This window comes from Elgaria multicarinata, chromosome 18 (genome assembly GCF_023053635.1).
Source record: "Elgaria multicarinata webbii isolate HBS135686 ecotype San Diego chromosome 18, rElgMul1.1.pri, whole genome shotgun sequence".
NCBI classification, from domain to species: Eukaryota; Metazoa; Chordata; class Lepidosauria; order Squamata; family Anguidae; genus Elgaria; species Elgaria multicarinata.
This window is the reverse complement of record NC_086188.1, coordinates 6,434,763-6,457,953: the sequence shown is the minus strand read 5'-3', so window position 1 is coordinate 6,457,953 and position 23,191 is coordinate 6,434,763. Positions and strand designations below refer to the sequence as shown.

Here is a 23,191-nt window from a genome sequence, read left to right as displayed (position 1 = left end):
CCCTGCCGCCATCGCCGCCCATGCGGCGATGGTGGCAGAGCCCAGTAAGGAGGAGGGGGGCCTTACCTGCCTCCGTCCGTGGTCCGTCGCCGTCTTCAATTGAGCCCGTGGTTCCACCAGGAAGTCTGGGCCGCAGTGCGGCCCAGACTTCCTGCTGCAACCACGGGCTCAATTGGAGACGCTGACGGACCGCGGACGGAGGCAGGTAAGGGAGAGGAGGGCGGGGGGCGTTACCGGGCCCTGCTGCCGTCGTCGCATGGGCGACAGCGACAGCAGCAGGGCCCGGTAAACCCCACTTACCTTTCCGGCAGAGCTCCGGATCGAGGCGAAGGATCCGCCTTCACCTCGATCCTCTTCGCCACGCTCCGCCGGCCCCCCAATCCTCTTCGCCTCTGCCTTAAGGGCAGGCGAAGCCCCCCGCTCCGCTACTGCTTCTCCGGTCCGATTAGAAGCGGAGCACATCCCTAATATAAATGCAATAATAAATTAAATTAATTCCCAGCTGTTCAGAGGAATGGGGTGGAGAGAGCCTAAGGGTGTACAGGCTTTGCACCATCTCTGCACGTGTGCCAGAATTAGGAGCTAGAAGAAAACCAACAAGGTGGAAAGGAAAGGTTTCTTCCTTCCGAGAGTTCCATCAGATAGCCCCTATAAACATACAGCCAATTCAGAATCGAGCCCATCGCAGCTTTGGGGGAATAGGGGAACCTGGCCTATTATTTCTCATCTCCTCCATGACTCATCGCTGACCAGGGAGCTACAAGTTGAAGGCAAGCCTTACCGCTTTGCAGAGAGGGAGAGGGAGAGAGAGATTTCTCACAATAATTTTTTCACCTTCACGTTGACCTGGCTGTAATGGACACAGCTCTGTGATATAACATTATCTGAAGCCAAATGCTCCATCAGAATCCGCACAAATGTGTCCGACAAGGCAGGGGCAAAGCTGTGTAGAGGAAGATCAGCGGCGGAGCGGCTCTTCGGAAAGGTTTCTGGGCTGACGTCCAACCTCCATTTTCCCCTCGCAAAGCCTTTGCTGACCCAACTTAATGCTAAACCGAAAAGTTCAGCACATCTCAGAGACTCGGCTTTTCTAACTGGGTGTCTGTTGTTAAAGAAACCAGGCACGGATTCTTGCTGGTTGTGCAACTCCTATGGTGGGCTTTGGGGGTGGAAACCCAGAAGTCCCTATGGTAGAGATGCTGCTTAATTTCATAATTAGTCGACTTATAAGTCGAAAGTCATGAACTTCTAACGTTCACCTTTGTATCTAGCATGGGTTCTTGTCTTGTGAATTCATTATCCTTTTCGGAATAGGTTGTGAGCTGTGAAGCATGCATCTAAACGATGATATTTCTGTGCTATTTGGTGGGTTTAACCCATTGATTTTTATTTGATTTATTTACAATATTTATATACCCAAAAGGTTTCAGAGTGGTGAACAGATAGGCCCCATTCAGAAGACACCCTAAACCAAGGCTTTAACCATGGTGGTTAAGCCAGAAAGCAGGGCCATGTTCAGGAGACACCTTTAACCATAGCTTCAGCCACGGTGAATATGGCAAAAATCCTTACTCGCCATGGTATTATTTATTTATTTATTTATTTATTTATTGCACTTATATACCGCTCCCATAGCCAGGGCTCTCTGGGCGGTTTACAGAAATTCTAAAATTGAGATAAAAACAAGAATACAAAATTTAAAACTCTAAAACACAGTTCATACACACATAGAGCATTAACAACCAATTAAAAACGAAACATGTGGGTAATTAGGATGTGCCGCCATATGCCCGGGCAAAGAGGAAAGTCTTAACCTGGCGCCGGAAAGATAGTAGTGTTAGTGCCAGGCGAGCCTCATCAGGGAGATCATTCCACAGTCTGGGGACCACCACCGAAAAGGCCCTATCCCTCGTTGCCACACTCCGAGCCTCTCTCGGAGTAGGCACCCAGAGGAGGACCTTAGATGTTGAACGTAGTGACCGGGTATATTCACGTCGGGAGAGGCGTTCCGTCAGGTATTGTGGTCCCAAGCCGTGTAAGGCTTTATAGGTCAAAACCAGCACCTTGAATTGGGCTCAGAAACATACAGGCAGCCAATGCAAGCGGACCAGAGCAGGTGTTATATGGTCGACCCTTCTGGTTCCCGAAATCAGTCTGGCCGCTGCATTTTGCACGAGCTGCAGCTTCCGAACCATCTTCAAAGGCAGCCCTACGTAGAGCGCATTGCAGTAATCTAACTTGGAGGTTACCAGAGCATGGACAACTGAAGCCAGGTTATCCCTGTCTAGATAGGGGCGTAGCTGGGCCACCAACCGGAGTTTGTAGAAGGCGCTCCGTGCCACTGAGGTCACCTGAGCCTCAAGTGACAATGATGGGTCTAAAAGAACCCCCAAGCTACGAACCTGCTCCTTCAGGGTGAGTGCAATCCCATCCAGAACTGGTAGAACACCCCCCATCCTGTCAGCAGAATCACCTACTAACAGCATCTCAGTCTTGTCTGGTATAAGGTGGTATAAGGTGGTATAATCTTGTGGTGTAAGGTGTCTTCTGAATGGGGCCATAGAATAAAAACAAAACAAAACACCATATTAAAAAATACTATCAAAGAACAGAGTTCTAATAAAACCTGAATTCTGGGAAAACCATGCCAGTAACTCAGTGAAAGCTTCCTGAAACAATGACACTTTCGGGAGATGCTAGACAATGATGTCTGCCCGATCTCCAAAGGCAGGGGATTTCAGAGGAAAGGGGTCAACCACACTGAAGGCCTTTCTCCTGGTGGACTCCAATTGGACCCTATCCACCAGGAATATGCCCTCAGCTGACCTCAATGACTGGGAAGGTTGTTAAAGGAGAAGGTGCTCTCTCAGGTATTCCTTTACTTTCCAAAGGTAATGTGATGATGTCACTTTAACCCCATTAGGGAAGGGTTGGCATTTGAACTCTTCCACAAACCAATCAGGTTTGAAGGAACAGCCACAATGGTTGCATACCCCTCAATATACTGAGCCATCTCTTTCGCTTTCTCCTCTTTCTGGGAGTCAACATTGCATAGAAAGGCCACATGGAGACAGTTTTTCCCCATTCTAAAAATCCAAAAGTTACTGACGCTAAGAGCTTTCAGCTAAAATATGTCGGCGTTTTTGCCCCAACCTTTTGGGCTTCACCCTCGCCCACCACTGAAATGAAAGCCGTGAAAGCGTCCCTGAAATGAGCCTGGGCCCTCCAGCGGAAAGAGAGCCAAATCCCTTTTCCGAAAAGCTGCCTTCCTTCCCTTCTCTCTCTCCTGCAATGAGCAGACTAGATGGCCTCCATGATGCCTTGTGACTTGCTTAGGATCAGAGAGGGCACTTGCTGGCTTACAGCTGCAGCCAAGAAAATGGGGTCAAGTGTGCATAACTGGAAGCCCCCAGGAACTGGGAGGGGGGAAGGGGGGAAATCCCCTCTATCCTCAGAAGACTTTCTACCTCAAAGAGCCCAGTCTAACCCAGCATGGCGCTATAGCAGCTACTCCGAGTCCTTTGTGAACCACCCACCACGTTTCTTCCTCTCTAATTCCAAGTTCTTATTTCTTTCCCCCAACCCCTCGTGAAGTGTTTTGGGGCTTTCAAACACCTTCTTTTGATCTTTGCCATCTGAAGAGGCAAGAGATGGGGAGAGGCAGCTTCCTGTCCCCCGCCCCCCGCCTCGCAATCTCCTTTATGCAAATCCCCTCTTCCGTTCAGCCGGGTGGACAGGCATGGCGATTCCGCACCGGAAGGCGCTCTCTCTGACGCTCTCTTTGATTTTCAAAGTTGCACTGCCGCGACTTTCCCCTGCTACTTCTAACTTCCAAGGAAACATCGGGGTGGGGGTGGGTGGGTGGAGGAAAGCAAAGACGAAAACAACGGAGCTAAGCAAAATTTCAGAGATGCTTCCCTTGTTCTTTTATTCCCGCCCCCTTCCCTTCTCCCATTAGTTTCCTGGCACTTCTTGTAACAAGCAAGTTTGTCCACCGATAAACCCTGCTGTGTCGAAATAAGTGGGACAAGTTGCTGGAAAGTGTCTAAAAAGCAGGAGGGCGGTGGTCTTGATGCCCCCGCTAAGCATCAGAATTCTGGAAGCAGAGTAGCCCCAAAAGGAATGTCACTGAAATCTGTTATCCCTGCCTTCCAGATGTGTTAGACTACAACTCTCAAGATTCCTTGGGAGGAGGAGGAGTCCAATACTTCCAGATGTGTTGGACTTCAACTCCCAAGATTCCTGACCATCAGCCTTGCTGGATGAGGCTGATGGCAGTTGAAGACCAAAACATCTAGAGGACACCAGGCTGAGGAACTCCTATGGGTATCCTTCTGCAAGCCCCACATTTCCACACATCTCTGGTCTGTCGCGTTGCCTCCCAGCTGATGGGAAGTACTGATCATGTATAGACTCTTAACACTGGTGACTACTTCCCTGTCCCCATAAGAGTTTGCCCATAGTATTATGCCTCAAAGGTACAAGGCAGAATGAACCTGGAAGGTTTGCGGAACTCTATGTGCAATACAGATCAGTCTCCTCTTCGTGAGACGGCATGGCACCACCTGAGGCATGCACTTAATTAAACAGCCTGAGATCTATAAAGCCTCGAGCTTTAAGAATGCAATAAGATGTTTCTCTTTGTGGATATCCTGCCTGGTCCGTTAACTTAGTCAACTCATCAAGACTCCCTGCTAGCAGAGTTATAAGTAATAAAATATAGCTGCCAGAACCAGATTTCAAATTTAACTTCTATCATCTTCGCAGCTTTCGGCTTTGATCACAGGGAAGTGGAATAGAATCAAATAAATGTAATGGGGTATGTGTGTTTGAGGAAGGGGTATTAAGCCAAAAGTAGTTTCCAGTTAGATAATATGAAGCCAGCTGTTATAAAGTCTATGTGTACACAGAGCCTACACCAATGTTCAAGGGCATGTTATTTTGTAATTGGTGTCTTTCCTACAGTATGTGTTTAAAGACAAAAAGAAAAGTCCCATTCTATGCACACTTGAGGCTTGCAGGGGAAGCCAGTAGTGTCTGACAAGTCAAGTCAAGGAGGGAAAATCTGGTCAAAGTAGGAAAGGCCAGGTCATGGTAGACAAGGTGAGACAGCTCAGTCAAGGTAGGCAGCAGACACAAACAGGACCTCAGACAGCTCCAAATGAACCCTGGTGTCTATAGGAAGGTGTTGTCTCAGCAGGGAGCAAAAGCCAAATGGAACTGATAAAGCCCATGGTAGGATTGGCTCCATCTCCCTGGAGGAGCTGGCTGGGTTGTTAAAGAGCTCCCACTTTGATTTAATAGTCTTTGACTGGCAAGACTGGGCAGATGGCAGTTCTGCAGGCGACTCATCCTCTGCGCCTGACGATAGTAGCAGGGCTGTGCCCTACAGCTGAGGTGTGAATGTGAGGAGGGTAGTGACAGTTCTTCCCCCTAAGGAAGAAGCCTGGCCCCCAACCTCCTGCAAGTCCTTTGCCATGCACTGTAAGGTCCAAAGGTTGGGGAGTCATGACAAGAATATGCCTTGGTTGATAAGACTTTGGTCCCTCTGCACAAGCAGCCTATTTGAATGATGGACAGCCAGATGACTCTTGCATAGTAGTTCACAAGTGTGTGTGTGTGTGTGTGTGTGTGTGTGTGTGAGAGAGAGAGAGAGAGAGAGAGAGAGAGAGAGAGACTGTCTTGAAAATTGCTGAGTGTCTCTGCAGAAATCTAAATAAGCGTTTGTTTTTGTGTAGATCAAACCACATGCATAATACATATTTTAATAACAATAATCTTACTTTCAAAGCTTTATGCAGACCACTTGCAAGGAATAGGGATGCCATGGGCACCTGACTGGGGCAGGATCTACACAACTGCTTTAAAATGGTTTATAATGGTATTGACAACTGTTGGGGCCCAGGATGTTACGTATACAGTTTTCCAACTGTTTTCAAAGTGTCATAACCTACTTGGCGTAGATCTGGCCAGAGTCTGGCAGATTCACCGTGCCTGCCTCCTTGGACCAAGTTTGCTGAGCTGCAGCACATTCACTGGCTCATTCTTCACTGGCTCACTGCATGGCGCAGTGACTGTCCGACAGTCATCCGCCCTCATCCTGCGCCTCCATTGGGCGCAACAATGGCGGCTCTGGAAATAGCGTATTTCCCAAGTCACGTAAATGGCAGCTGTAAAGATGAAAGGCGTGAATGCTCCAAGGAACTCTTTATCTACACAGCAGCTCTGAAAGTTAGGCTAGGCGGAGAGAGGAAAAACGAGACCAGGGACACCCAGTGGGCCTCACGACTGAATGGGGATATGAACCTGAAGTCCCAGTCCAAAGGGCTAACCACTACACTACACTGCTGCATCTGATAAGCCTCATGTCTACCAACTCTTTGGCTACAATGTCATGTGGGATCTATACACTTGAACAGACCACATCCCTAGAGTTTCTGGGTGCCAATTGCTCAGGTACATATGCAGGGTGTTTTTGTGCCTGAATCCTGGCTATGGGCTTCCCATGGGCATCTAGTTGGCCACTGTGTGAATAGAATACTGCACTAGAAATCAGTCACATTTTGCTGGGCTTTGCTCAGCTGCTCAGCTGCTACCCCTGCCTCCATCACCACACTTGGACAGTGAAAATACCTGCTGTCCAGGAAGTGTTAGTATCAGTCTATCAACAACATCTGAGAGGAAGGTGGGGGAAGCCATCCAGGACACTTAGATTTCCTTGTTAATAAACCACAATAAAGAAACACTCTATCACATGTTCTTGGCCGCTAGAAGTATAGTATAGGAGAAGCATTGGAAATCTAATCAAGTCCCAAGGGTTAAGAAATGGTGGTATATTCAACAAGAAATAAAGAACCTCAAGTCCAGGAGCTGAGATTCTATGTATTGCAATCATGGGTAATCACCATCTCTCTCTGGCCTTAGCTAGACCTAGCGGTCTAGCGGGACAGAGGGGTGAAGATCTCGCAATATTTGTATCATAAGATCTCCCCCTCTGTTGACACACAGCGCGTGACGACCTCAGAGAGAGAGGCATCGCGGCCGCCATTTTGTTTTTCTTCTTAAAGAAGATGCACACAAGTGCTTGTGTGCAAAAGGTAAGTTGTTGTTGTTTTTTAAAAAATCCCCGCTCCCCCCACCTCACCCCCGATGGGCACAGTGTTCCTGAGGAGCTCTGCATCCCATGCGCGAGGAACCGGATCAAACCGTGACGCCCAGCCACACATTCTGTGGTCTTGGGCTGCCCGAGACTGCGGAAAAACTGTACTAGGTAGGGCATCGGTGTGATTCAGCCCGAGACGTCTTATGATTCAGACGCTGCCGACAAATTTAGTGGCCCCAAATGGCCTGACGCAAAGTAAAATCTTATTGGATCCACATAAACCTTTGTGTCCTAAATCAGCTGCCCTATTTGGAGTTTAAGGCTTCTCCCCCTTCCAGTGGGACTATCAGAAGCCTGTTCTTTCCTGACCAGTTTCTTGTTTTTTTTACTATCTACCATAACATGCAGTAAAAATGGAATGTACAGTTTTAAATCCTATCAAACGATCATCCTTAAAGAACTCAAGAATGGGAGAACCTTGCAGAAAACAGCACGATAAAATGCAAGGAGGATTGAAACACATGGGACATAGATTTGGGTATCACCCTATAACATCCAGCACCTTCTTTTATATATCGTGTATCTTCCAAATGGAGCGGAGAAATCACAAGTTTAAAGCCTGCAGTTCTACTGTAAGGTCGTGGAAGGGCAAACTGGCACTCATCCTGGTGGGTACAGCTAGGACCTAAATCCTTTGGTTAGCCCAGGGATGTCCTCCTGCAAGAAGAAGACCCTTTCTGCCTGCACAATGCCCCCATTTTTATGACTCTGCCTAAGACCCACGCATGAGAAAGAAGCCAGAAATCCAAAAAGTGCATTTCCATTTTCACTAAGTGCTGCACAATTTGTTACACAAAGCACAAGAGCCCAACTAGACACAACAGAGCAACAAGAACAAGAAATTCAAATAGAAGAACGTGTTGGAGGAATTTTCATGGCTTGGGTTCAGGGTTCTTGAGCTTACCTCACTTAGGAAGTGGCCAAGATATTTGTGTGTGTGTGTGTGTGTGTGTGTGTGTGTGTCCTGCCTTTCATTGGACAATCATATCTCTGGCAGCCTCCTTGTCTTCCCACACATCAATTAAAACCCAGGAGAAGACATCATGAGGTCATTCCTCCCATAGGGTGTTGTTGTTTTCTCAGATCAGAAAATGCAGGCAGCCTGGGAGGCCGCAGAGCGATGGAGCAACGCGTAACAGAAAGGTAAAACACACGCAGCACCCTCAACCACCTCGCAGCACTTGAGCAAGCTCAAAACCATCACCAAAAAAAATTCAAATAGAAATCGCACGATGAAGCAGAAAAACGGAAGCGTCTTTTCTGGGGGGAGGAAGCTTTCAGGCGATTGGAGGGCAGGCCGCACCTTTTCCTTGAAGCTAGACACGACACTGACTTCCCACACACCTGAATTGTGGAGGATGAAAAATGGGGACCACGCTGCCAACACAATTGCTGCTGTTGCTGCTTGCAGTATCATAGAATCATAGAATAGCAGAGTTGGAAGGGGCCTACAAGGCCATCTAGTCCAACCCGCTGCTCAATGCAGAATCCACCCTACAGCATACTTTACTTTTTTCCAGCTGCCTCTTGAAGGCCTCTAGTGTGGGAGAGCCCACAAGCTCCCTGGGTAACTGGTTCTAGTAGCATGCACATGCACATGCATACACACACACACACACACACACACAATGCTTCAGGGGGGAAGGGAAGAAGCTGTGCTACAACTACCTGTGAATTATTGTTGGAGAATTTCTCCTTTCCCGGGAGAAATATAGTGAAATCCTCCCTCCTCATTTCTCTGTCTACAATAAAGTGAAGAAAACTGAGAGGCCATTTGCACACCATTCTAATTCCACTATTTATTTATTTATTTATTTATTTATTTATTTATTTATTTATTATTGCATTTATATCCCACCTTTTTTCCTCCAAGGAACCCAAGGCGGCGTACATAATCTTCTTCCTCTCCCTTTTATCCTCACAACAACAACCCTGTGAGGTAGGTTGGGCTGAGAGGCTGTGACTGGCCCAAAGTCACCCAGTGGGTCTCCATGGCCGAGTGGGGACTTGAACCTGGATCTCCCAACTCCCAGTCCAACACTTTAGCCACTACGCCACACTGGCTCTTAAATAAAGCTCGGACGTTTATCTCTTTAACAACTGTTCCAATAGGTGGGCTTCATTAGTCTCACACAGCCTTCCCCAACAGCCTTCCAGATAATTTGGATTCCGATTCCCATCAGCTCCTGCCATCACAGCCAATGGTCAGGAATTTGGGGCGTTGTCATCCAAAGTATCCAGGTTGGAAAAGGCTGCTGTTGCATTATGCAGCTGCATTCCCTTTATTTAAAAGCAAAGCAGTTTCTTAATAGCAACTCACCGATTCAAATTGACTCTCCTCGACTAATCAGCTAGATTTGGTTGATTCATCTATTCGGAAAGCCAATGCAGCTTGTGAACTGAAAACAGGCGCGAATTTGCATTTCACTGGCAGGCAACACTCCCATGCTACGAATGAGCCGTCATTATAGATTGGCACTGTTCGAGAAATAGCTGAACCCATCTTTTACAAATTGTTTTATGAAGTTCTCTCTCTCTCTTTCTCTTTCTCTCTCATCTCCCTGCTTAGCACTGCAGATGCAGAGTTGCTAAAAAGTCAGCTTTAGTTCTGGGGGAGCACCGACCTCCTGAAAGGTACAGCACCACAATTATTTGCTGATCTGCTTAGGAGATTCTTCCCCGTCAGCTTTCTTTTTGTCAAAGTTTGGCGCTTCTGAGTTACACGGCAGAGGAGGCTTGATTCGCTTTAATTTGAATAGATACACAAAGAAATAGAAGCCATTTGCCTACCTTAAGGGTGTCTATTTCTGGACTGGGCAATTTGTTCTGGATAGGGTGGGAGGCTAAAGTTCCCTTCAGTCTTTCCCAGTGCAGCTCTTCGTTTTATTTAATGTATTGATTGATTGCTGAAATATGAGTCACCCTCCAGCCAAGAGCTCTTGGTAGTAAATATAAACCCATATCAAATCCAAACCCGAAATAAAACAAGCAATTAAAAGCGGTGAGCAATTAAAAACAGAAGTGGTAAAACAGGCATTGCAAGGAGGTCTAAAACTCAACAACCCCAAAACATGGAGATAAAACTACTTTAAGGGAGCAATGCCATCACTCTTAGACAGTGCCTGGATGACCAGAGGGGAGTTTGGATTCTTGGATCTGAGGTTGGAGGCAGCACTTCAACACTGGAGGGGGGATCTGTACTCCTCCCCTCCCTCTCCCAACACTGCTGCCTCTACCTTTCTGAGGTCTGGAATATGACCCTGGAGACCTTGGAGGGGGGGGCAAAGGGGTCTTTTGGTGGGCAGGGAAGGGAGGGGACTGAGGAGGTCAGGATACAAGCTATTCTGAGTCCTCCTCCCAAAAAAAACACCCCAGCTAGATGGGTGAAAAAGCCCATCTAGCAAAAAGGCAGAGGAGGCAAATGGGGAGGCAAAGATCAAGTCCACTGCTTCTCCCACTCTTCACTGGATGATCATTAAGTCTACATTCATCAGGGCCTGGAACAAAGTAAGATTGCGCCCACAAAGATAATGTAGAAGAATTATACCAAAGATTAGAAGGCCTGAGAGGATGAAACGTCCTTTTCTTTTTTCTGTTTTCTTTTTGGCACCAACAGAATAATAAAGAAGGCACCAGTTGGATCTCTCTGGGGAGGATATTTGATAACTTGGGGGCCATTACTGAAAAGGCTTGCTCCTGAGTAACCATGTGTCATGCTTCAGCATGAGAGGCATTGAGATCAGTGCCTCTGGTGATAATCTCGGCGCTCATTTAGCCAGATGTATGCCATCTGTGAGTTGGAATACATCTGCCTATTTGGAGCAATTGAGAACTATGCATAGGCATCTCCAAAGCATCAGATGGATGAACACACACACACACACACACATTTGTTATTGGTATATTTGTTACCTATATAGTTATTTTTCTTTCTATGCAGATAACAAATATATCAACTATATAGATAACAAAAATAAACAAGTGTGTGTGTGTGTGTGTGTGTGTGTGTGTGTGTTATAGAGTAACAACACAGTAATTTCAAAATATATTTAGTGCTAAACTTTTAGGCTTCTGCCCTCATCAGTAGCTGTGATATTAAATGGATACCAAGAGTGGTCATGTGGAATGCTGGGAGATCAAAATTCCTAAAGAGAAAAGAAACAGGAATGACTGACATAAAACAAATGAATTGTCACACACACACACACACACACACACACACACACACACACTGTATGTGTGTGCCGTCTGTCTGTCTGCCCACCCATCCATAACATAGTGCAAAATCCCTGTACCCTTGATGTCTGAAACCTGGCATGTATACTAAGGGGACCCTAGGGGTGTGACCCTGAGCTTATTTTGTTTTTAAACTGCAATAAATTTCGTTGTGGTCATGTGGTTGAAGCCTGCAGTAACATCTTCAGCCACAAGTGGCAGGCTTCCCTTGCCAGTACATCGCTTCATAGTCCATATAGTTTGAAGCCATGGGATATTATCAGGGTCACAATTATATGCATGCCCCCATGCAGTGGGGCAGACCCTTCAGGCTATAAGAGTGGGCACACCCCTTCCTCAAGGGTCTATAGGGGGTGCACCATGATGCAGGCCACCAGTGGGCATTGCTTTACTCAGACGGGACAGACAAAATGTGTCAAATTCCAACAGCTGTGTAAATTTGCTTGAAGGATTCACCGTATCAAACTAAAGCCTTTTTCCAACCCATGTGAAGCTGTGTGTGTTTGTGAACCCCTGAGAGACCACAGCACTTGTGAAGCCGTAAAAGCCGTTGGGTCCTTCTTAGGTTCCCAGGAAGTGAAGACAGTCCTGCAGTCAGGGACAGGGTGACCATTATTAATAGACACGGAGAAGTTGTCCTGGTGGAACTTAGCTTAGCAAGCAGGATTTAGCCGTTAGTCATGTTTTAGTGCCACTGTAAATATATTTTGGTCCACTTTTAAAAGGTTAGAACCATCATTTGGAGGCCTAGCACTTTTATAGCTCGCAGAGATGGGTGTAAATCCCGACGCAAAGGAGCTACAGTGCCATCAATAGCGGAAGCCGAAGGCGGAGGGGGGGTATCGTTGGCAGATGAAGCAAGAACATCAGTTACGTGCTGAATTCCATAACTTATATCACAGGGGAGAAGTTTCGCCAGCCGCCTCGATCAAATGTATTCTTCACGGAGCTGGCTTGGTTGGAAGACCCATTCGAGAAACTCCAGCTTCCCCCCATACTTGCAAGCTGGCAAATGTGGTTGCCATATTTTCTACTCCCTTCCATAGTCCTTTTAACTCTGGGTTAGTAAAGCAATTCCCTCCCCCCCCGGCCCACTCTATTCCCATTGTTTGGTGGTGGCGGGGCGGTCAGAGTAACTAGATTAATTTTCTGGATGATCAAAGGGTGGTTCATGGCGTGGGCAGCAGGGCCAGCCAAAGACATTTTGCTGGCAAAGAACAAGATGGCGCCCACTCCCCTGTTCCATGTATGAAAGCCAACTGGTCTGTTTCTTCAACACTTACAATGGGATGGCATACTCCATTGCACCTGAAAGCAGCAGGTCAGCTTAGGGGACACAGGACACTCAATTCTTCTCCTCCAACTCCTTGTTGCTACCTCACAGCATCCACCTAATGCTAGGCCCTGCCCTGGTGGGCAGAAGGTAGTGAAACAGGATCTAATCATAGAGTACTGGGTGATTGAAATTGACAAGGGGTTCCAACGCCTGATTATTAAACCACTGTTTGCTAAACAGTGGTTAGACAATTATGAGAGATGGGTTAGACCCCAATGGGACTATTTTTTAAAGGCAGCTAGAGAGCAATCCTATGGTCCAGGGAGGGTGGGGAGTAGGAGATCCACACACACACCCCCGCTCCACTTGCAGAAAGAACCATGCCGGCTGCCCTCCGAGATCAGAAAAGTGACCTCAGAGGAGAGGGACAGGGGTGGTCCAATGAGTGGGGAGGAGACATTGAAGAGGCCAGGATATGAGATATCTGGGCCCCTCCAAAGTACCCTCGCTAGATGGGCTGAAAAGCCCGTCTAGTGAAAATAAAGCAGATTGGAAGATAGGAAGGCAAAGTCCATCATCTCTCCAACATTTCTCCTGCCCTGAGTTCAGAGGCTTCCATGCAGAGAAGGCGCAGTCCACAGAATTATGCCCTTAAAGACCTGATTTTTGTATTGACACAAGCATTGGACTCTCTGATTTATTGGTTTTGGTGTTTTTGATCAGATTATCGTTACTCGTTTTTTATTACAAAAGTATGATGTTATGGTTACTGGATCAACATCCGCTGACTTCGCCTGACACTTACTTTGACGACGTCCTCAGCAGAGGACTTGCATTCCACCAATTCCGAGATGTCCGTCACGGCACTGTTCTCTTCAATCGAAACCACCTTGATCGGAACTGCCACCGTCTTCCCTGTGAGGATCGCCGTGTTCAAGATCTCCGTGTCCTGCAACACAATTGAGCCCAAAACGGGCCAGCATGGGTCATGACGGCATTGTTTGAGAGGCGCCCAGGAGATGATTAGCAAGCCTGCAATGGATTGAAATGAATCGGGATGTCTTTGAATGTGGCCTGTGGATTCCACAGCAGTCTGACATTTTGCAACTCACACAGGCTCTGCGGACCTGTGGAACGGTCTTTTACTTTGCGGGGGGAGGAATTAATGCTAATGCATTAGCACTAGTGCACATGAACACGGCCAAAATCCCACTAAAATTTACTTTAAAGGTCTTACTACTATAATTAAGCTTTAGGAGAAGCAGTTCAACTTTTTAGAATGGGAGAGGGCAAGCAAAATCGGGGAAACCAGCAAAGTGTTGGCAATTGGGGGGGAGGGGAGGGGGGGAGGGCCAGGGAAAGGCAGCCCGGCCATCTGAGATACATCAAAGGGCCAGGTTGGGACCCATAGGTAGGCCTGATTTGCCCCTTGTGCCTGAGATTTGACACCACTGCATTGTAGTGTCACCTTTTCTAGTTAAACACGCTGTGGTTCAGAAACAAGTCCTATTGTATCATATTTGCGTTGTCAGAGGAATCCGCAATGGATTCAAATGAGTTCAGTTTTCTATGAATCTGACCAGTTCCTGCAGATAGGCTTTTTTACTTTGGGGGAGGATTCAAGCAAATACTCACTTGCACTTTAGCGCTATAGGTTCAGTTGTGTATTTGTGCAAGTGGAACAAAACCCTCTTACATCCCATCATCATCACCACCACCACCACCATCATATCATCATAATGATGAAAAACACACTTACTTCATTGACATAGCAATACCTAATGCCAACAATGTTGTTGAAAAGGAAGAGGGAAAGAGAGAGTAATATACACCACTAACTACGGAAGTTAAAGAACTATGGCAACAGGAAAAGGTCACAATTATTCCATTAGTCCCATCAGTCACCGGCATAACATCAAAAAATTGTACACAAAACCTACAGAAACTGACCCTACCAAAATACATCCACAACAACATCCTGAAATCAGTCATACTCAAAACATGTTCAGTAATAAGGAAGTTTCTGAGTCAATAAACAACAGCATGAGTTGGCAACACCCATCTAGAAAAACCGCCACAAGCAAGATAATAATAATAATAATAATAATAATAATAATAATAATAATAATAATAATTCAGGTTCTGTCAATGAACGGACGATGTAATGAAAGACACCTGCCAATCTGCAAAACACAGAGGGAATGGATTTAACAAAATCCGTATGTCCATAATTATATTGATAGTGGAACTGACCACTTTATGATTTGGGGTTAGTTTTAATTAGGGCTGTGCACCACCTCGGATCCGAACCCTGAATCCGAAGCAGATCGGGGTGGTATGGACACTTCCAAACTGGATCCGAGGCAGTTCGGGTGAAGGCCGAGGCAGTCCGAAGCTGAAGCCAATTGGCTCCGAAGCTTCGGGCCACCTTGGTGCTTCGGAGCCGGCCCAGCCTCCCGGCCTCCTTACCTGCTTCCTCCATCACCACCACCATCTTTCTTCTGGCAGCTTCCAGTACTGCCACTGGAAAGGAAAGGGAGTAGGTTGCGCAATTTCAAGTTATCGCACGGCCTACACCCTTTCATTTCCGGTGGCACCAGAAGCCGCCAGAAGAAAGATGGTGATGGAGGTAGCAGGTAAGCCTCCTCCCTCCTTACCTGCGTCCACCACCAGACACAAGCCAGTGGCAGTGGTAGCGGACCCAGGTAAGCCCCCCTCTGCCTCCCCAGTTACCTACGTCTGCCACTGCTGCCGCCGCTGGCTTGCGTCTGGTGGCTTCAACTCGAGGATGCTGAAGGCAGATCAGGAACCCCCGAAGCAACCCCGAGCCTGCTTCGGAGCCTCCGGATTGGCCTTCGAGGCGGATCGGGGTGGTGTGGCATCCCTGCACAGCCCTAGTTTTAATTAATGTTTGGTATTTGACTTTTTTGTGTTTTGCCTTGAACTGGATTGCTGTTGAAGCGATCATTGTTGCAAAGCGTTGCTTATCGGCTGCCCTATATTGAGGGAGGCACATGTGCAGAAAAAGTATCTGCAGAATACCTTTGAGGGAGGGATCCGGCGTATAGCACTACTGAGGGATTTATAAGAGCTGTACCAATAAAGCAAACACGACTCAACGTATCACAGGCCCCCTGCAGGAATCTCCCACAAGAATGTAGCCCCAGGAATGAACCAAAGCCCCACAAATACAGGTCTAAGTAGGCCCAAAGTCTTTCAACTCAACAGAGCTCTGATCTAAACGCAGTGCAGCTTGGTTTGATCTTGCCTGTTCATCCCGTTCCCTCCCTCCCCTCCCTCCGTCCCCCACCCCAACGTACACACTGGTTTTTTTGTGAGCACTTCAAAGTTTTCTGGAAGTACCTTTCAACTTCCCGCCCTACAAAAAGTGACTGGAACATTCTGTAAAAGCAGCTACAGAGGTCAAACAAAGGACATTTCTTTCTTGCTTTGCTTTGGTCTTCGACTTAAATAGGAATCAAAGGATGTCCAATGGTTCCTTTTGTTTCATTTCCATTCGTTTGAAAACCATGCTCCCCCACCCTCCACCTCAGCTTCAGATCTTAAGATGCTTGGCTTCCCGCTTCAACTTCTCCAGAAAGAAAAAGAATAAGATAGTTGAGGAAACTGTTGCCATCCACGACTTACAATGATAGCTAGGACACCTTGTTTATTTATTTTTATTTTTATTTTATTATTGCATTTATATCCTGCCTTTTTTCCTCCAAGGAACCCAAGGCGGCGTACGTAATCCTCCTCCTCTCCATTTTATCCTCACAACAACCACCCTGTGAGGTGGGTTGGGCTGAGAGTGTGTGACTGGCCCAACGTCGCCCAGTGGGTTTCCATGACCGAGGGGGCTAGAACCCAACTCCCAACTCCCAGTCCAACACTTTAGCCACTACGCCACACTGTGTAGTACACAGTTGTGTAGTGTACACCACATTTGTTCAAGCATAGTCATGTTTAAATCTTAAACATCAACTAATTCTAATGCCAGAATGTGTGTGTGTGTGTGCGTGCATACATGTGGGAGGGATTCATGTTTTATATTTTTATATCCTGATGTGGTTGTTGATATCGATGGATGCGTCTGCATGATTTGTATTGGCTAGGAATTTCTATATGAAACACACACACACACACACATTTATTTATTTATTACATTTCTATACCGCCCAATATCCGAAGCTCTCTGGGCGGTTCACAAAAATATATATATTCCTACAAAACAGAACACCCATTCAGGTGCTAGAATGGGGATTTTTTAAAAAATGATTGTTTCAACTCACTTTCTCAAGCCGCACAAACATGGACAAAATTCAACACACACCAATGAAAGTGTGAGATTCAGGAGGTCTCACAAATTTATAGAAGAGAAGGCAATCAATGCTTACCAGTCCTAAGAGCTATATGCTGCCTCCAGTATCAGAGAGAGTTGCTGGTCTGGCTTAGAGAACAAGCTGAACCACGCTACTTCACCACAAAATGGTTAATGGAATGCATTAAGGTCATTGCATTCTGTTAACCATTTTGTGGTTAAGCAACATGGTTTAGCATGTTGTCTGAACAGGGCAGCTACCTCTGTACACCAGTTGCTGGGTATCATTCACAGAAGGATGCTTTTGCATTCATGTTCTGCTTTTGGGTTTCCGATCGGGCAACTGGTTGGCTGCTGTGAGAGTAGAATGCTGGACTAGACGGATCCTTGGTCTGATCCATCATGGCTCTTCTTATGTTCTTACGATGCAATAGCCATCTTCAGATATCTGAAGGGCTGTTGCCCTGATGATGGACACATCCCTTTCCCTTTGGATGGCCAAATTCCTTTCCCATTGCTCCAGAGGGTTGGTTCTCACTCAATGGGTTCAAATTACAAGCAAGGGAATTTCAGCTTTTGTTTGTTTATTCGTTCAGTCGTTTCCGACTCTTCGTGACTTCATGGACCAGCCCACGCCAGAGCTTTCTGTCGGCCGTTGCCACCCCTAGCTCCCCCAAGGTCAAGTCTGTCACCTCCAGAATATCATCCATCCATCTTGCCCTTGGTCGGCCCCTCTTCCTTTTGCCTTCCACTTTCCCTAGCATCAGCCTCTTCTCCAGGGTATCCTGTCTTCTCATTATGTGGCCAAAGTACTTCAGTTTTGCCTTTAATACCATTCCCTCAAGTGAGCAGTCTGGCTTTATTTCCTGGAGTATGGACTGGTTTGATCTTCTTGCAGTCCAAGGCACTCTCAGAATTTCCCTCCAACACCACAGTTCAAAAGCATCTATCTTCCTTCGCTCAGCTTTGTTAGCAGTGGAACAGACTCATCAGAAGATGGTGGACTCTCCTGTGTTAGAGGTTTTCAAGCAGAGATTGGGTGGCAAACTATGAGGGATGTTGTCACAGCAGATTTCCTGCATCAGCAGAGGGATGGACTAGATAACCTTGAGGAACTTTCCCACTCTTATTATTCTATAACAGATTTTATTTATTTATTTATTTATTTACATTTATATACTGCCCCATAGCCGAAGCTCTCTGGGTGGTTTACAATAATAAACAATAATAATAATACAACAACAATAATAAAGATAATAATAATAATAATAATAATAATAATAATAATAATAATAATACCACAACAACGTGCTCTGTCTTCTCATATGATGCACTAGAAGTTTTGCGCCAGCTAAATCAATGTGGAAAATGGTTGAGCAAGCATTCTCCCCCTATCCCTACTTGTCTCAGGAGATCTCTCCTGATCAAAAGTGTCCTCTCCTTAAACAAATTGAATGGATTGGAACCTGCTTTAGCTCAGTCCTGCAGACGAGGCCCGAAGTATGTCAGAGCTGCAGTACGTCTGTCGCCATCCTTAAAGAGGGAGGGTCAGGTGGGCTTTTTCCGACACCCAAAAGAAGGGGTTAATGGTCTCCCCAGAAGGTGTAGATCGGGGGCGGCTGCATCAGCATCATAAAAGGTCCCCTGTCCTCCATCATAGCTCAGACTCACGGGGATCCTCTCGGGTTCCTCACTCAAGGACAAAGGAGAGTTATCAAGGGAGTCCGATATAGACTGCTACATAAATGTAGTAGGCAGGGTAGATCCAGCATTCCATTCCAATACAGAACCTTCTACAGATGTTCCTTCTCATCCATAGATGGGACAATCATATGAACTGGCTTCCATCGAGTGGGACATAGGAAGGGATATCGGAAAAGTTATGGACTAACTTTTCAAACATCACCAGTGCCTTCCCCGCCAGCGGATGCAAAAGACAGAGGGAGGGAAAGACAGAAAGAAAGCGAGTTGGCTCGTCTTTTATCGTATCTGTAATTAAGACATTTCAATCCGCTGCCCTTTGGCTAATGGTTTCATTACAGGAACCTGCAAATGAATGGATTTATTTTGATTAATTACTTTGGGGGTTGTATCTGGGAAGGAAGAAATCAAAGGCACGGTTTGTTGTGCTAATGGCTTGATGAAATTTTTAAATCCCCCCCCCTCCCAACGCTCCCTTCTGCACAAAACGGCTTCCAAAAACTTTGAGGCGAGCCAGTTTCCAGGAGTGTTCATTAGAAAGCGTGCAACGGGCCCCGTTAGTATCATTAGAGATGACTGACGTTGGATGGGGATGGGTAGCTATCATGCTAGCTCTACCAGAATATGGACGTGGGAAGCTAAAAGTTCATCACTGTCAACATCGATTGTGATTTATTAGCCCAGGAACTGTCCAAGCACATAAATCATGGAGATAAAACTGGTAGTAGTTGAAGAACACACTGCCAGTCCATGTGCTGGGGATAGTGCTATGGTCTGTATATTTAAGGGATGCAGAACCTCAGGCCGGGGGGGGGGGAAGGGGCAAATCTTGCCCTCTAGGGTACCCCAAATAACGCTGCCCCCTTTTTTCCATGACCATCAATCAATTGAATAGGAGAGTTAGAAAGGGCCTATAAGGCCATCAAGTCCAACCCCTTGCTCAACGCAGCAATCCGCCGTAAAGCATCCCTGGCCGATGGCTATCCAGCTGCATCTTGAAAGCCTCTAGTGTGGGAGAGCCCACCACCTCCCTAGGTCATTGCTTCCAATGTCATATTGCTCTAACCATCTGGAAGTTTTTCTTGATGTTCAGCTGGAATCTGGCTTCCTGCAACTTGAGCCCATTATTCTGTGTTCTGCACTGTGAGAGGATCAAGAAGAGATCCTGGCCCTCCTCTGTGTGACAATCTTTCAAGAGTTCTATCATGTCTCTCCTCAGTCTTCTCTTCTCAAGGCTAAACATGGCCAGTTCTTTCAGTCTCTCTTCATAGGGCTTTGTTTCCAGACCCCTGATCACCCTCGTTGCCCTCCTCTGAACCCCCTCCAGCTTCTCTGCGTCCTTCTTGAAGTTTGGTACCCAGAACCGGACACAATACTCAAGAGTGTTGTCTCTTGTTTGCATGAAAGGAGCGGACATGCAAGGTAGCACTGTACTACAGATGAGAGAATAAAGTGAACAGGAAGCTGGCTGAATTTCCTGTTTTGATGGATGTAGCTTGCCCAATATTTGACTGCAAGGTCTCTAGTCCTTTGTGATTGAATAGCTCTATTCAAATACAAACTTTGGAGTTCGGATTACTAAATTCCCCATGTAGGAACGTAGTCTTCTTTCCTGCTGCAAACAGACATGAATTAATGAATTCCACAACACTCCCCATGTACAAAGGGGAGCATAATTATTTCATGTAAATAGATAATTAACAGGCAAAAAAAAACATTAAGAAGCACATTTTCTTGCTTGTTTCTCTAATGGCTTGATGGGCTCAATGTATTTACTGGTACAAGCGCAACAACCCCCCTCTGCCCCACACACATTAATTTAATCCCACGCAGGAGAGAAACGGTTTTCAAAAGTGATTGATGAGTTTCGTTTCCAACCCAGTTCCTCAAGAGCCACCAATTTCACTCCATTCTAACTCAGAAGCACAAATATTCCTTAACATGCAAGTTGCTATAAAGGATCTCTTTCTTTCTTTCGTTGTCTTTCTTTCTTTTTGAGGGGGGGGATACCTTGCCCACCTCTCACTTTCCCAAAACGGCTGAGCTACCTTCCATAAAATAAAGAGGTAAGGAATTTTATATCCATCTACCTCAGCGGGATCTATCTCCCCACATTGCTGTGGTAATATGACAATAGCCAACAGTCTGTCAGCTGTTCTGATCAAGCTTGATGATGATGATGATGATCATCATCATCGTCATCATCATCATCATCATCATTATTTGTGGTTGACAATATTTCCTCCCATGCTAAGTGCAGATTTTTGGAATTAATTCCCTATGTCCCAAGGTTGAGAACGCACCACACGCACATGTGTCCTGTGTTCCCTCTGGCAATTGATCGTGCTGGAGTAACTCCTTAAATCTCCCTTGAATGGCAAGAAGATTATGACTAAGGCATGACTAATACAGGCACCAATTCAACATAAAATTGCAGCGGAACCATGACGCAAAATTGACAACTCTTTAATTAAACTCCAAATCTGATTAAACGGAGTTATCTGGAGGCATCTATTGGAGTCTAAGGTCATGAGGGTGAGCCGGTTTATGATCTGGAGATTTCGTACGGGCTACAACCACCACATGAAAGGCTGCTCTAACCCCTACATCACACTGCTTGTCTACTGTCAGGAAGAAGGAGTTTCTCTCTTTGTTAGAACTTCCTTCCTTCCTTCCTTCCTTCCTTTTAATTTATTTATTTAGGGTGGCCATATGAAAAGGAGGACAGGGCTCCTGTATCTTTAACAGTTGTGTAGAAAAGAGAATTTCAGCAGATGTATGCCTGCAGCACCCTCTTCATCACAACCATTAAAGAAAAGGCCCCAATTGGAGTGGATGGTGGTGGTGCAGAATGAAATCCTTTCCCCTCCTCCACTCCAATCGGGTTCTTTAAGGTGGTGGGGGAATAACATACTTTCTGCAAGACTCAGAAAGCTGCTTCCCCCCCCACACACTAGGTGTCCTCTTTTTTGGTTTCCCATCCACTCCAATTGGGGCCTTTTCTATATTGTCCACGAATGAGCCACTTTCCCCTTTAAGACCTCAATTGGAGCTCGGGGTGGGGGAATGATGTGCCTCAAGAAAGCATGTCATTCCCTCCTGCCATACTAATGGCAGCCTTAAAGGGGAAGGTGTGTCATTCCAGGACATTATTGAAAATTCTAGAAAATCCCCCCTGACACTATGGAAAGAACAAAAACCAGGACAAATCCGGGGAAATCCTGGCAGTTGGTCACCCTACTCTAGGAGGATCGAGAAGAGATCCTGGCCCTCATCTGTGTGACAACCTTTCAAGTATTTGAAGAGTGCTATCATGTCTCCCCTCAATCTTCTCTTCTCCAGGCTAAACATGTCCAGTTCTTTCAGTCTCTCTTCATAGGATTTTGTTCCCAAACCCCTCCTGGTTGCTCTCCTCTGAACACGCTCCAGCTTGTCTGCGTCCTTCTTGAATTGTGAAGCCCAGAACTGGATGCAATACTCTAGATGAGGCCTAACTAGGGCCGAATAGAGAGGAACCAGTACCTCACGCGATTTGGAAGCTATACTTCTATTAATGCAGCCCCAAATAGCATTTGCCTTTCTTGCAGCCATATCGCACTGTTGGCTCATATTCAGCTTGTGATCTACAACAATTCCAAGATCCTTCACGTTTGTAGTATTGCTGAGCCAAGTGTCCCCCAACTTGTAACTGTGCCTTTGGTTTCTATTTCCTAGATGTAGAACTTGGCATTTATCCCTATTAAATTGCATTCTGTTGTTTTCAGCCCAGCACTCCAGCCTATCAAGATCACTTTGAAGTTTGTTTCTGTCTTCCAGTGTATTAGCTATCCCACCCAATTTGGTGTCATCTGCAAATTTGATAAGCGTTCCCTGCGCCTCCTCATCCAAATCATTAATAAAAATGTTGAAGAGCACTGGGCCCAGGACTGAGCCCCGTGGTACTCCACTTGCATGTGTAAGAGAGGGGAAAGGGTATGACTGCCATCTTTTAACCAGCCCACTCCTCCTGTGCCTTTAATCTTGAGCTAATAAGCACACATTTAACAGACAGTGTTTTTCCTGGCATGGGGATGATGTGAAAGGAGGAGGTTTGCCTGCTTAATTTCCATGTCAGGTCAAGATTAAAGGCATTGCAGCAGTAAAGAAATGGAAAAGAAAAAAGTTGACTATCCTAGTCAGGAGACTTTGTGGTTGAGATTCAGTATGTGTCCGAAGGCTTGTCCCACTTCAAAACTTGCAAAAGAGCACTGCGGCAACTTTCATGTTTAACTGGGCCATCCCATCCGGGCTGCCTCAGAAGTAGCCCCATTGAGTTCCATGAGACTTACTCTCAGGTAAATGTGTATAGGATTGCAGCCTAAACCTCATAAGGGGCAACATTATTAACTGAAGTCAAGCATTCGCCTTTTATTTAAGCAAATGGATTTTGAGTCTCAGGCATGAATATGTAAAAGAAAAACCCGATGGATTCATAAGGACTTGAAACTTGGTCTTT

At 46.2% G+C, this 23,191-nt stretch overlaps 1 protein-coding gene across 1 annotated transcript in view; it reads right to left on the bottom strand.

Moving 5' to 3' along the window:
* The window catches only part of TMEM132C (transmembrane protein 132C), a 309,285-nt gene that overhangs the window by 12,974 nt on the left and 273,120 nt on the right, over nt 1-23,191 (bottom strand). The window contains exon 5 of the mRNA XM_063144326.1: nt 13,480-13,623. Coding sequence (XP_063000396.1) covers nt 13,480-13,623 — 144 coding nt within the window. The remainder of the gene's footprint in view (nt 1-13,479; nt 13,624-23,191) is intronic.